The 13,918-nt window shown below is 43.4% G+C and overlaps 2 protein-coding genes across 2 annotated transcripts in view; one reads left to right on the forward strand and one right to left on the reverse strand.

Moving 5' to 3' along the window:
* The window catches only part of UBXN4 (UBX domain protein 4), a 34,141-nt gene extending 25,040 nt beyond the window's left edge, over nucleotides 1-9,101 (reverse strand). The window contains exons 1-2 of the mRNA XM_027132158.1: nucleotides 8,839-9,101; nucleotides 1,125-1,227 (exon numbers count right to left, since the gene is read on the reverse strand). Coding sequence (XP_026987959.1) covers nucleotides 1,125-1,227; nucleotides 8,839-8,920 — 185 coding nt within the window. The 5' untranslated portion in view covers nucleotides 8,921-9,101. The remainder of the gene's footprint in view (nucleotides 1-1,124; nucleotides 1,228-8,838) is intronic.
* Nucleotides 8,331-8,832, forward strand: LOC113633713 (uncharacterized; the record flags this gene model as incomplete). Its single annotated transcript, XM_027132144.1, is given in 4 exon segments — nucleotides 8,331-8,369; nucleotides 8,371-8,565; nucleotides 8,567-8,648; nucleotides 8,651-8,832. Coding segments are annotated over 4 exon segments (498 nt in total), but the record flags the coding sequence as incomplete, so codon positions are not given.
* Nucleotides 9,102-13,918: the final 4,817 nt, after the last annotated feature.

Below are 13,918 nucleotides of genomic sequence, written 5' to 3' on the forward strand. Positions count from 1 at the left end.
AGGCATTTATCATTGATGGCTGCTGCTAACATAAAGAGAAACAACAGAGCATTATGTACCCTCTAATGGGAGAATGGAAGACTTACCACCATCTATGAAGTAGTCAAGGGGGAAAAAAACCTAACCTGAATCCAACTGTCAATTTACAGAAAATAGAGGACAGAGTAATAAACTAAATGACACTAACAGAGCTGCAATACTGTAGTAGTACTGTAGGAAACTACATAACGAATGACCTGGTTTCCCAAGAAAATAAACTGCAAAGAAAAAGACAGAGAGACACAGAAGCGAAGCCTACAGAGTAAAAGAGACTTGAGAGAGATCAATGCATCACAATGCGTGGACCTTGATGGATCCTGAACCAAACTGTAATAAATTAAATAATAAAACCATGACTGATGAGAGAACTGAAAATTTGAACACTGAGTAGATATTTCAAGTTAAGAAATTAGATTCATTTTTGAAGTATTACAGTTATGTTAAAAAAAAATTAAGAATCCTTATCTTTCAGAGACATACCAAAATATTTATAGATGAAGTGATTTGATGACTGAGATTTATTTCAAAATTATATGGGATGAGTTGAAGTGGGTGAGGGAATAGATGAACAAGACTGACCATGAGTTGATAACTGTCAAAGTAGTTGACAGTACAAGGGGGTTCATTACACTACTCAAGCACTTTTGTGTGTGTCTGAAATTCTCTATCCCCCCACAAAAAAAAAAAATTTAACGAGGGGCAGAGGGATGTATTAACAAAATAAAACAGACTTGTGGTTATCAGGTCCTACAATGGACCTGTAAATGTCCTTATTCTTATTGAATAAAATGGTTCCATTTTCAAAAATAGGATCCAAAAGAGTGGTCAACCTTTCAGAGATATTTCAGGACCACAGTTCCTTTGCATTACTGGTGCATGTCACATAGCTACTTGGTAGACCAAGAATTCATAAGTTTTTCAGTATGATATAATGATGAACTTGAAAAATGGCAATCAGAATTTCAGTCCCTAAAATGTCTTAGACAAAAATCAACATTCTTATAGTCTAAGACTATCATCATAAATCACAACCAAAGACAATGGTTAAAAAAATTTTTAATTACAAGATTAAAACATAAGCAAACCTTTTGGTATCGATTTTAATAGCAACAAAACTGTTTGAAGATGCTTCTGTCACTTTCTCATCTTCCCAACTTGCAGCCATCTGTGTAGACTGCTCATCATCACCTGTAAAACATTTCAAGCATTCTTAAAACATAAGGCCAGTATCTGCTGATTCTTTTCCCTGGAAACCTGGAACTTCAAATAAAATGTAATCTCACAAATAATATTTTCTACCAAATCTGAATTTTCCATAAATGAAAAGTGTGACTTATATGCATTGTTAACATTAATGAGGGCTTCCCTGGTGGCGCAGTGGTTGAGAGTCCGCCTGCTGATGCAGGGGACGCGGGTTCGTGCCCCGGTCCGGGAAGATCCTACATGCCGCGGAGCGGCTGGGCCCATGCGCCATGGCTGCTGAGCCTGCGCGTCCGGAGCCTGTGCTCCGTAATGGGAGAGGCCCCAACAGTGAGAGGCCCGCGTACCACACACACACAAAAAAAAAAGTAATGAAAAACAAAATACTGCTATTTAGATTATACAAAGTGTTTTCTAAATGAAGACATCCGAATTATGATGCAAATATTATCACAATAATTAGAGTCATGGGCAGAAATGTGACTACTTTGGCTTTTCTACATATGATTTTAGAAAATAAATGTACAATACTTTTCCTTTATGCAGCATCTTTCTGTTGAGTTCAGTGTCCTCCACACACACCCCACTTATTTTCCAGAATTCCTCCAAGGTAGACAGAAGCAGGTGCAATCCTGTCTGCAGTTTTGGACCTGTCTTTTGTTATAGGCATACTAATTATAAAAGTTACACTGATCCAAAACTAATTATGCTGACAGAATTCAGCACGGTGGCTACTTTGGTAGAGCTACTATTGACCGGGAAGGAGGATGAAGGAGGCTCTGGGGTCTTGGAAATATTCATATCTTTTTTTTAAAATTTTTATTTTATATTAGAGCATAGTTGATTAACAATGTTGTGTTAGTTTCAGGTCTACAGCAAAGTGATTCAGTTATACATATACATGGATCTATTCTTTTTCAAATTCTTTCCTCATTTAGGTTATTACAGAATATTGAGCAGAGTTCCCTGCGCTATACCATAGGTCCTTGTTGATTATCCATTTTAAATACAGTAGTGTGTACATGTCAATCCCAAACTCCCAATCTATCCCTACCCCCCAGTTCCCCCTGGTAACCATAAATTCATTCTCTGTGAATCTGTTTCTATTTTGTAAATAAGTTCATTTGCATCATTTGTTTTCAGATTCCACATATAAGTAATATCGTATGATAGGAAATGTTTATATCTTATCTGATAGTTACACAAGTGTATTCATCTACAAAAATTCATCTAGTTGTTCACTGAATATATTTCATTTAATATACTGTATGCCATACCTCAGGGACAAAATGTTTTAAAAGTTATACCTATCAAGAGATTATTTCCATTTTAGACTTGTAATATCCAGATTTTGGCATAACCACTTATTGGTGGGCAAAGGGAAACTTACCTGGGTTAAGTCACTGAAAAATATTTCTGAGGTTAGCAGAGCTAAGTGCTTTTTCAAAGGTGAGCAACCTTTGCCAATTTATGCTTAAAAAGGCTTCAGGTCACATTTTTTGCTTTACAAAAATGAGATCTTTCTATACCTACTCTTTTGTAGGCCGCTTTCTTCCCATGTGTCTTCCCGCCTTCCCCAATTTAATCCACCCTTAGCCTTCCCCATTTCAGTTATCTGTTAATGGGTAACACCATCCTTTCAGTTCCCAGGCCAAAAAGTTTAGTTATTCTTGCCTTCAACTGACGGTATCTCCAAAATATATCCAGGGACTTCCCCGGCAGTCCAGTGGTTAAGACTCTGCACTTCCAGTGCAACGAGTGCGGGTTCGATCCCTGGTAGGGGAACTAATATCCCGCATGCTGTGTGGCACGGCCAAAAAATTTAATAATAATAATAATAATAAATATATATATATATATATTTTTTTAAAGCACCTTTCTTTAAAAAGTCAGATCAGGGACTTCCCTGGCGGTCCAGTGGTTAGGACTCCACACTCTCACTGCCGAGGGCCAGGGTTCAATTTCAATCCCTGGTGGGGGAGCTGAGATCCCACCACAAACTGTACGGCACAGCCAAAAATAAAATAAAATTAAAAGTCAGATTACATCAACCCTCTGATCAAAATTCTACAATAGCTCCCTATTTCCCTCAGAGTAAAAGCAAAAAGTCCTTACAAATGACCTCAGGCCTTCAGTTACCTCTCTGACCTCATTTCCTTTTATTTTTTTGCTGTCCCTTTCCTTCCTATCCCTTTCCTTTCTATTCCTCAAATATTAAAGACATTCTTTCCATAGGTCTGTGTACTAGCTGTTTCCTCAGCCTGCAATATTCTTCCCCCAGATACCTACATGGTTAACTCTCAACTCCCGTAAGTCCTTGCTCAAATATTATCTTCTCAATACAAACTTTCCCTAATCACTACTTTAAAATTAAACACTTCAGGGAGTTCCCTGGTGGTCCAGTGGTTAGGACTTGATGCTTTCACTGAGGGGACCCAGGTTCAATCCCTGGTGGGGGAACTACGATCCCACAAGTCGCACAGCATGGCAAAAAAATAAAATAAAATAAAATTACACACTTCAGATATTCCCAAAGCTCCCTCATTTCCTGCTTTTTTTTTTTCTGTAATGCTTATCACCTTCTAATAGACTATGCGTTTTACTTATTATGTTTACTGTTTATTGTCTGTCTCCCTGCACTAGAATGCATGTTCCATGAGAGCAAGGATTGTTTTCCTTTTTATTTACTGATATAACTCAAATGCCTACAACAGAACCTGGCCTACAGTAAAATACCTGGAATATAGCAGGCTCTCAATAAGTATTTTGTGGAATGAATAGCTAAATTTCTGGTATAGTATCTTGGCATGCCTACAAAAACTTGACTAATGCTGCACAGTTAAAAACATTTTTTTGTGAAATGAGATACAGGAATATTCAGTAATAAGGGGCTTGAGAAATCTGGCCACGGAAAAGTAGACAGGGACTAGAATGCACCCACAGACCAAGACCAAAAGAATGCCCATTAGCAGACCCCTAGATGTTGAAGCAGCAAACGGGAACACTTTTATTTACAGTGAGATCATTCTGAGCACATCTTCAGACACTATGGGGTGAGGAGAGATGTAAAATTCCAAGTAAATGACAGGACTTTCAACCTAGAAAATAGCTATATAGGAACATTTTTACTAAACTTAGAGAAGGCTGTGAGGTGATAGGGATCTTTTTCATTCATTCTTTCTTTCATACGTTCACTATTTTATTCCACATTTACGTTGTGCTAGGCACTGAGCTACAAACTAAATATAAAACAAGTGAGATACTGTATGCCCTCAGTGGAGCTTAAAATCTAAAGATACAAAAAAAAGTACTTGTTTGGTCACCCTCTCTGAGGTGATATTTAAGGTAAGACCTAAAGGATGCAAGAGCTGAGCCATGCCACAAGCCAGAAGAGTTCACTACACAGAAGGAATTTCCGTGTAGGGAAAGGTCTGTGTAATTATGAGTCTTGTGAACAACAAGGCGCAGGAGACAAGATGAGACTGAAGAGTTAAGGGTCCAGAGATGACGCCCATACTTAGGTTTCTCCAACTGGATGTAAGGTGGTGCCATTTACTTAGAACACTGGGGGAAAACAAAACAGGTTCAAGCAGTAATACTTTTAGTCTTGAGAATCCTGTGAGGCATCCAAGTGGGGATGTCAAGTTGGTGCCTGGAAGGATGGATCTGCCACTTCTCAGGCCGATGTCCTTCACTCCCTCACCCATGCTGTACGACGTAGATAGGGTCTCAAGTGTTCCAACCCCACTAGCAATATCTGTCCATGAGTCAGGCTACTGCAGCAGCAGCTGCTTGACCAAAAGTGATGGAAGACTGAATGGAATTACATTAACTCAGCAAGAGTTATCTTAACACTGCTGGGTGGGATTATTAATCGCCAACTTCAGTACCTTTAGTTTCTTATTTTTAATCAAATTATGAACTATGCTGTGGAGTTAGGTGGGCCAAAGATTTTAGGAGAAAACATTACATCCTTGGTGGTATGAGCAGTATCCAAAAGAAAAGCCACTTAAAAGAATAGTACAGGGCTTCCCTGGTGGTGCAGTGGTTGAGAGTCCACCTGCCGATGCAGGGGACAAGGGTTCGTGCCCCGGTCCGGGAAGATCCCACATGCCGCGGAGCGGCTGCGCCCGTGAGCTATGGCCGCTGAGCCTGCGTGTCCAGAGCCTGTGCTCTGCAACAGGAGAGGCCACAGCAGTGAGAGGCCCGCGTACCGCAAAAAAAAAAAAAAAAGAATAGTACAAACTCTGAAGCAAAGAGCTGCAGACCCGACAATCAGTAACTCCAACCTAGAAAAACTCAACTGGTCAAAACCTAAAGGGTTTTTTAGTCTATTTTAACCAAAAAAAGAGGCATGAAATAGTGTCTGTCAGTCACGGAGATTTTAGCCAACTAGCAACACTAGTCAGTGAACCCACACCTCTACTTCAGAATCCTTGTCAGATTATTCTGTCTTCCCAAGAATAGAATCAAAATCTTCAGTTTGATTTCTTTCAACTTACACAGCTATAATACTTTGAAAATCCTTGTTAACTCGTTGACTTAACTAGTAGTAATCTCTCTAATCTCTTAACATCAATCCTACATATTCTTTAATTCATCCATGAAAATTTCAGTAAAATATAAACAATCTACCTAAAATGCTTCCCACTTGAGTGGTTATATGAAGCAAAGATTACCCTTAAGACCACTCCTTCCAACTATAAAGACTCCTTCCAACTATTATATCTTTTTAATTTTTAGTGAGTTGGTACATTACTATCGAGGTCTCAGACCTAAGAAAATCATGAGTTCTGGCTGTATTCTTCAAAGTCAAGAACAGAGGTCTAAGCAATCTATAAGTGTTGCAGTTTCATGACTCCACTGTCTACATACTCCTGGAGGGACACTAATCCTACCTAATCTTGGAGATTAACTTCCTAAAACTCTAGAAAAACCAACAGTATTTTCAATGAGTCAAAGGACTGACTCCTTCGGCAGATTGCTAACAGTCCTCCTGCAAACACTCAACAGTCACTGATACCCTAAAAGCATACGACAGGGCTTCCCTGGTGGCGCAGTGGTTAAGAATCCGCCTGCCAATGCAGGGGACACGGGTTCAAGCCGTGGTCGGGGAAGATGCCACATGCCGCAGAGCAACTAAGCCCGTGCACCACAACTACTCAGCCTGCACTCTAGAGCCCTCAAGCCACAACTACTGAAGCTCCTGTGCCTAGAGCCCGTGCTCCACAACAAGAGAAGCCACCACAATGAGAAGCCCGTGCACTGCAACGAAGAGTAGTCCCAGCTCACCACAACTAGAGAAGGCCTGAGCACAGCAACGAAGACCCAATGCAGCCAAAGATAAATAAAATAAATAAATGTATAAAAGAAAAAAATAAATAAAAGCATAAGATACATGCTCATCAGTAAAAAGTTAATTGAAGAATGTATGTATTATATATACACACAAAGCCCCAAAAATCTATAACTTTATTTTTCTATTGTAATAATTAGCACTACTGTTTCCAAATGGGTTTCCAAATATGTGTTAATTAAATCTAGCATTTCTTCTTTCAAATTAACTGGTTAGCCCAGGAGTGCCTTCTAGGAACCTTTGGACACCATCAAATGTGTTTTCTGTTTACAAATATGACTACCATAATCCTAGATTTCCTGATTTCTACACCAATTTCAATAACTACCTAAATTCTACAACTGTTCAGCTTTTTTCTTGAGAAATAAAGAAGACACTCTTTTTTTTGGAAGCTGCTAAAAAAAAAAATCTGTCAAGACAAGATATAAATCCTTTTTGTGACACTGGTGTATGTCATTTAACCACCGTGGATGTAAGTTTCCTCGTCTATAAAATGGGCATAATAAGCCCTGTTCTACCAACTGCCAGGATCAATTGAGATTATATATGAAAAACACAACTTAAAATGTCATTAAAACTATTACTGTACTCTTAATAAGCATACTAAGTATCATTAATTTTCCTTTCCCTTTTTTTTTAAATAAATCAGGACTACTTTTTTTAAATAAATGTATTTATTTATTTTTGGCTGTGCTGCATCTTCATTGCTGCGCGCGGGCTTTCTCCAGTTACAAAGAGCGGGGACTACTCTTCTTTGCGGTGCAAGGGCTTCTCATTGCGGTGGCTTCTCGTTGCATACCACAGGCCCTAGGCGTGTGGGCTTCAGTAGTTGTGGCACATGGGCTCAGTAGTTGTGGCTTGCGGGCTCTAGAGCACAGGCTCAGTAGTTGTGGCACACGGACTTAGCTGCTCCGCGGCATGTGACATCTTCCCAGACCAGGGATGGAGCCTGTGTCCCCTGGACCGGCAGGCAGATTCCTAACGACTGTGCCACGAGGGAAGCCCTCCTTTCCCTTTTAATCCACTTATTTCCTTACAGGTTTACCGCAGTTACTTATTTATGTGACATATAACTCTAAAAAAGCGTAAGAGAATGTAAACTACTCCAGCTCTTCTAATTAACAGCACTGGGCTTACATCTTACATTTCAGCATAATTTAAAACAATTCAAAATTCCAAATTTAATGTTAAATGAAACTCATATTCCAGCAACTTGCTCTTCACCACAATGCATAAAGTTATAGGGCTATTATTACTTAGCCTTCCAAGTCATGAGTTAATGATGAATAAACCGTTACTAAACACAAATAGTTGAAATAATACACCTCAAATTAACGTAGTCACAAACACTGATTTGGTTCATGTAATGAGGACCAGCAAAACCTCACAGAAGCAAAGGTTTACGGTAAATCTAAAGATTTCAGTAATAAAATACGGAGGAAAATAACCCAGAGCAACACGGCGTAAATGAGTTAGTACACCTTCTGAAACTGTAGCTATGAGACTAGGAAGACAACAAAAAGAACCAAGGCTGGTGTGTCTACTTCTTCTAAACAAATGGTTTTTTTAAAAAAATCAACTTGCAAGAAAGTAATTATTCCACATTAGATTCACCACTCCCATATCACTGTAAAAAAAAAAATCAAACCTATATAGACCTCAAAAGTTTGCGTTTCAGGAACATACGAAAGCCAGTAACTGTGAACATCAGGTGCTTTCTCTTTGTTGATTACCGATGACACAGCTTTCTTCCTGACAGCCCACAACTAATTACAAGTAAAACTGCCTGCCTAATGGCCCGGCTCTCTTCCCACCTACACACTAACTACACGGGCGTTAAAGCCTCCCCAAGTGGATTCTCGGGGACAGAGCGCCCTACCAGGGGGGCCCGGGAGGCGGCGGTGGCGTCAGTGTACGCGCGGGGTCAGGCTCGGCGGGGCGCTGCGGGCTGAGCGGCGAGGGCCTGCTCCACCCGTCCCCTCGCCCCGCGCAGTGAGGTGACCGTGGGGCTCGGCGCGCTTTGGGAGCGAGGCCGGGGCCGTGCCTCCCGCCGGGGGCCGGGAGAAGCGGGCGGTGGGGGGCCAGGCCCGGTGCGCTCCAAACGGACGGGGGAGGAGCTGAGACGCCAGGGAGACGGGCAGCCCGGGCCTCTCGGCGTCCGGAGGAAAGGCTGGGGGCCCCTGGGATTAGAAGTAGGCCGGAGGGGGTGTCCCGGCCACGTCTCGCGCCCTCGCCTCCTTCACCTGCCACGAACACCACGAAGACCGCGCCGCTCCTCTTGGCCGACGCGATGGCGGCCGGAATGGCGCCCTGGAACCACAGCATCGCTGCCCTCGGGCACAGGCGCTCGCTCGGTGTGTAGTCGCCTCGGTCCCGGAGCTGGCCCCGCCCTCTCCGTCGTTGGGCCCAGCGGCCCGCCTCCGGCTCCGCACCGGCGCGCAAGCCCGTCAGCGGCCCCCAGGACGCGCGCAAGCGCGCAAGCCGAGGCGCGCCCCGCGACACATGACGCCACGCGTCGCCGTCGGCACCGCGCCCCCGTGCCTTGTCTCGTTGGCAAGTCGGTGCGTGCGGGCGCCCGCGAGGCCGCAGACCCTGCAGTCGCGGAAGTGGAAGGAGGCAGCGGAAAGGATGACTAATCGCTAAGTGGCGGCGGCGGCGGCGCCTTCCTGAGGCATGACGGGAATTGTAGTCTTCTTAGGCTTGGCTCCTTTAATGTGGGAAATGTCACTGTGGTTTCCCGGGCACGGCTAAGGGGGCAGCAGTGAGAACCACTTCACAATCTATAAAGAGGAGAAGTGGCGCTAGTCACCGGGAGATGCCATTCTCGGCATTACTGAGACCTTAAATGTGGAGGAAATCATCCCCGCCCCGGGTGGAACCCTGCGTAGTGGGACCATGTAATTGTGTATTATGATTAGTGGTCATTGTGCGATAGGGTGGGTGTCTCTCGGTATAGAACTAAACGGGCTTTGTAGGGATTTACTGCAAGGCTTTGATTTCTATTGGACTTAATTTATCAGCTCAACCTTGAAGAAAAGAACCACAGCAGTCACCTTCTGTAATACCGTACAGCCCGTGTACCTGAGGGGAGGTATTGGTTGAACGCAGACCTTGAGTAATTTCATTGTGGTTGGTTAGAGATCATTCCAAACCTCAAAACGCTTAGCTACGCTGTTGCCACAGCTGCTTTCAAAAGTCAAAAGCAGAGAATAGATAATGATGTATTTTCCAGCTACTTTTCAAGGTAATACAAAAGAGAAGAATAGATAAGTTTGTTTACGATGACAGAGTACTGTGATCAAGATAGGGCACTTTGTGGTTGGTTGCCATTAAAATGAAAACTGTTCATACTTAATACTTTCTTGAAATTACATGGTCTCTATTAACTATTGGCTAAAGCCTTGTATGGTTTATTTAAAGTTGCATACGCTATTATATTAGACATCCTACGTCATTTAAATTTCTCTTACAGCAGTACAGTCATTTAACAATCCTTGCAGGGTTAAGGAGGAGCTACATCTGAAAATATACCTTTCCTACAAATATTTAACCTAAAAATAGCTAACATTCTTTCCGATTTTTTTTTTTTTTGGCTGCATTGGGTCTTCGTTGCTCCGCACGGGCTTTCTCTAGTTGCGGTGAACGGGGGCTACTCTTCGTTGCGCTGCGCGGGCTTCTCACTGTAGTGGTTTCTCTCGTTGCGGAGCACGAGCTCTAGGCGCGCCGGGCTTCAGTAGTTGCAGCACACAGGTTCAGTAGTTGCAGCACTCGGGCTCTAGATGTGCAGGCTTCAGTAGTTGTGGCACGCAGGCTCAGTAGTTGTGGCGCATGGACTTAGTTGCTCCGCGGCCTGTGGGATCTTCCCGGATCAGGGATCGAACTCTTGTTCCCTGCATTGGCAGGCGGATTCTTAACCACTGCGCCACCAGGGAAGTCCCTCTTTCTGATTTTTATTTACACTTTTCCAACCAGGCCTCTCATACAGTGTTATTATAAACCGAAATATAATGCTCATTACAGACAGTTGCTGCTTACATAGGACACCATGCCTCAGGAAGAATTAGAGTTGATCTTCAACGTCAACTTTAAATGGATTCCTTGTGATTCCATCAACATATATATCCTTTTGGTAGAGCAATGTCTTTATTTCTAACGTTAGAATTAATATTAGAAGAATCATTCATAGCCTTTCACTCATTCATCAACTATTTATTGCTCATCTGCTACAAACTAGGCATTGTACCTGGCATTGATAAGAAGGTGAGGCAGTCAGACAAAGGCCCTGCCTTTGTGACTGCACAGTCTAAAGAGGAAGACAAGTGATGATGCATGCCACAAGAGGGGAAATTCTGAGTGCTTCAGAAATGTGATGATGTGACCCGACGTGGATAGCAGGGTTAGAAAAGACGTTTCTGAGGAGATGGCATGTGAGGGGAAATCTAGCTAGGTGAAGGAGAAGACCATTCGAGATAGAGGAAACAGCAGTGTGAAGGCTCCGAACGAAGCAAATGAGAAAGTACCCTTGAAGAACTGAAAAATGTCCAGTGTGACTAGAACATACAAAGAGTTGTATGGTGTAAATGAGGCTGGAAAGATAGCAAGGTTAGCTCCTCCAGGGCCTTGGAAGTCATGTTAAGGATTGCAGACATTTTTCTAAGAATTGTAGAAAACCATTGAAGAATTTTAAACTGAGGAGTTACACATAAGATGTGCGTTTTTAATATGCAGCTATGCTGCAGTTTTAGTGGATTGTATTGGAAGTGGAAAGGGTGAAAGTGAAGAGACTGGTTAAGAACCCAGAAGTGGGTGCTTTTGAGAATTCTGGAAGCGGACCCAATAGGTTTTGTTGATCAATTAGCTATGGAATTTGAGGAAGGAGGAGTCAAGAAGAGATCTTGGGTTTCTGTTTTGAGAAACTGTATAGAAGATGGTAGTGTGATAGGGACCACTGAAGGAAGAGCAGGTAGGTGGGGACGTGGGCATGAAGATGTGAGTTCAATATTATTAGCCATGTGTTTGGAGTGCTGGAGAGACAGCAGGAGGAGATGTTAAGTAGGCAGATAGATGTCAGGTTGGGAGCTCAGAAAACTGTTCTTACCTCGAGATAGGAATGTGAGATTTCTCTACATACAGGGGATAATTGAAGCTCTGGAGGATGTTCTCACTTACGGTGTGTGCAAAATGAGGTAAGACAAGAGTTATGACGGAGGTCTTAAGACCTCCGACATCTATAGCGTTGTGCAGGAAAGTACAAACCAGTAACAGAGACTTAGGAAAGGTATGGGGGTATGTTGAGGGGGGAGGGGGAGAATGGGAGCTTGTGATACCAAAGAAGCCAAGGGTAGAGAGATTTTTGAGAAGGGAGTGGGAAGCCGCTGTGTTGAATGCTGCTCTCAGGTCAAGTTAAATAAGATTTTTGAATGTCCATTGTTTTTAGCAATATGAAGGTGATTATCAACTTAGCAAGAGGGGTTTTGATGGGTTCTTCTGTGTGGAAGCCAGATGGCAATGGGTTGAAGAGTAAAGGGAGATAGGGAGGGGGTGTCAGTAATTGTGAAGAGAAGGAGGAAGAAAGGACATTAGCTGGACAGGGATTTGGACTGAGAAAAACAGCTTTTTTAAAGATTGGAGAAACTTGTACCCTATCAAGTATTGATGGAAAGGAGCTAGTCTTGGAGAGATTGAATACACAGGAAACAGGGAGGCCCCTAGGAAGATGAGAGGGAATATGTGATATATGGCAAATTCTGCTAATAGCCCACCCAACAATCATGCTTCTACCACGCCCCCCATTTTTCTTTGCTGGCAGAGTTTCCCCACTGAGAGGGAAACTGCTAGATACCTGTTTTTTTTGTTTGTTTTTTTTGTGGTACGCAGTCCTGTCACTGTTGTGGCCTCTCCCGTTGCAGAGCACAGGCCCCGGACGCGCAGGCTCAGCGGCCATGGCTCACGGGCCCAGACGCTCCGCGGCATGTGGGATCTTCCCGGACCGGGGCACGAACCCATGTCCCCTGCATCGGCAGGTGGACTCTCAACCACTGCGCCACCAGGGAAGCCCCTAGATACCTGTTTTTTTCAACCTTCTCTTAGAGCCAGTAGGACTTCGTGGGAAGTGGGGATTGGGGTGGAGGCAGTTCTAGGAGAAGTTTTCCTTAAAAAAGAGACACATGGAAGAAAGCACAACCCTTCTCCGTGTGCCTATGCTGCCTGGTACTGCTATGGCTAGAGGAACGACATTGCCAACTCTCTGAGAATGGTAGAATGGAATATGGAAAGCACCCGTGTCTGTGATGACTCAAGTCCTGTCTTGTGGGAGAACAACTGTCCTCATACGTTAGGCTATTCTGTAAGTTGGATATTGCTTCTTGTAATCACCACCATTCTAAACAAACTGGGATGGGATCCAGAACACAGGCAGACAGAAGAGATACCCTTTCCATATTAACAGGAAGAAGAGTGGAAAAATAACTTTGGACATAAAGAAGCTTATAAGTTTCAGGACAGTAAGTTGAGGAAGTTTTCATCCGAATGCTGGACCCTATGAAGGAGAGGTCATTTGCTGAGAGTGATGGGGAAGGTAAGGAAATTGGCGCCTTGAAGTTCGGAGCAACGTGTGAAATAATATTGAGGAGTGTTGAAAGGCAAGGGCCGAGGGAGACAGTGTGCCAGGCAGTGCTGAGGGCCTGGTGAGATTGGTGGCCCCGCCTTTTCCCAGTTGTGTGATTTTCTTCAGTGATCACTCAGTTCCTGGGGTACAAGCGCTGAGGATGTGGAGACTTGGATTTACATAGGGCCTAGACAGCACGAGAAAGGACAAAGGAACAAGGGAATTGAGGAGATTAGCAAGAGTGAGTGATGTGATGGACCAGGGAATCTAAGCTGACTGGGAAGGCAAGTGAGTGCAGAAAGGAGACCATGGATACCAAAAATAAGTCAGTTTGGGGGCAGGCAATGGCCTGGAGGGCAAGGAGTAGGCAAGGGACTCGTCAGCAATATGGGATTTTATTTTAATTCTATTCATTTATTTTTTGGCCACGCCGCGCGGCTTGCGGGATCTTAGATCCCTGACCAGTGCTCCCAGCAGTGGAAGCGCGGAGTCCTAACCACTGGACCGCCAGGGAAGTCCCCAGCAATATGGGATTTTAAAATGGTCAATCTTCTGGGTGCGGGGGAAAAACAAACCTAGTCAGGAATTATAGAAATTCCTGATTTCTTTGCCATTCTTGAGCTTAGAAGTCCAATATTGTCGAATTCAATGAGAAGTATCCCTTACTGAATCAACATGCCCTTCTTTCTTCCGTCACAGAGAGTGAAACTAGAGTC

The sequence above is a fragment of the Aethalodelphis obliquidens genome, unplaced genomic scaffold (genome assembly GCF_003676395.1).
Source record: "Aethalodelphis obliquidens isolate GAN/ISIS:26980383/991018 unplaced genomic scaffold, ASM367639v1 scaffold2, whole genome shotgun sequence".
NCBI classification, from domain to species: domain Eukaryota; kingdom Metazoa; phylum Chordata; class Mammalia; order Artiodactyla; family Delphinidae; genus Aethalodelphis; species Aethalodelphis obliquidens.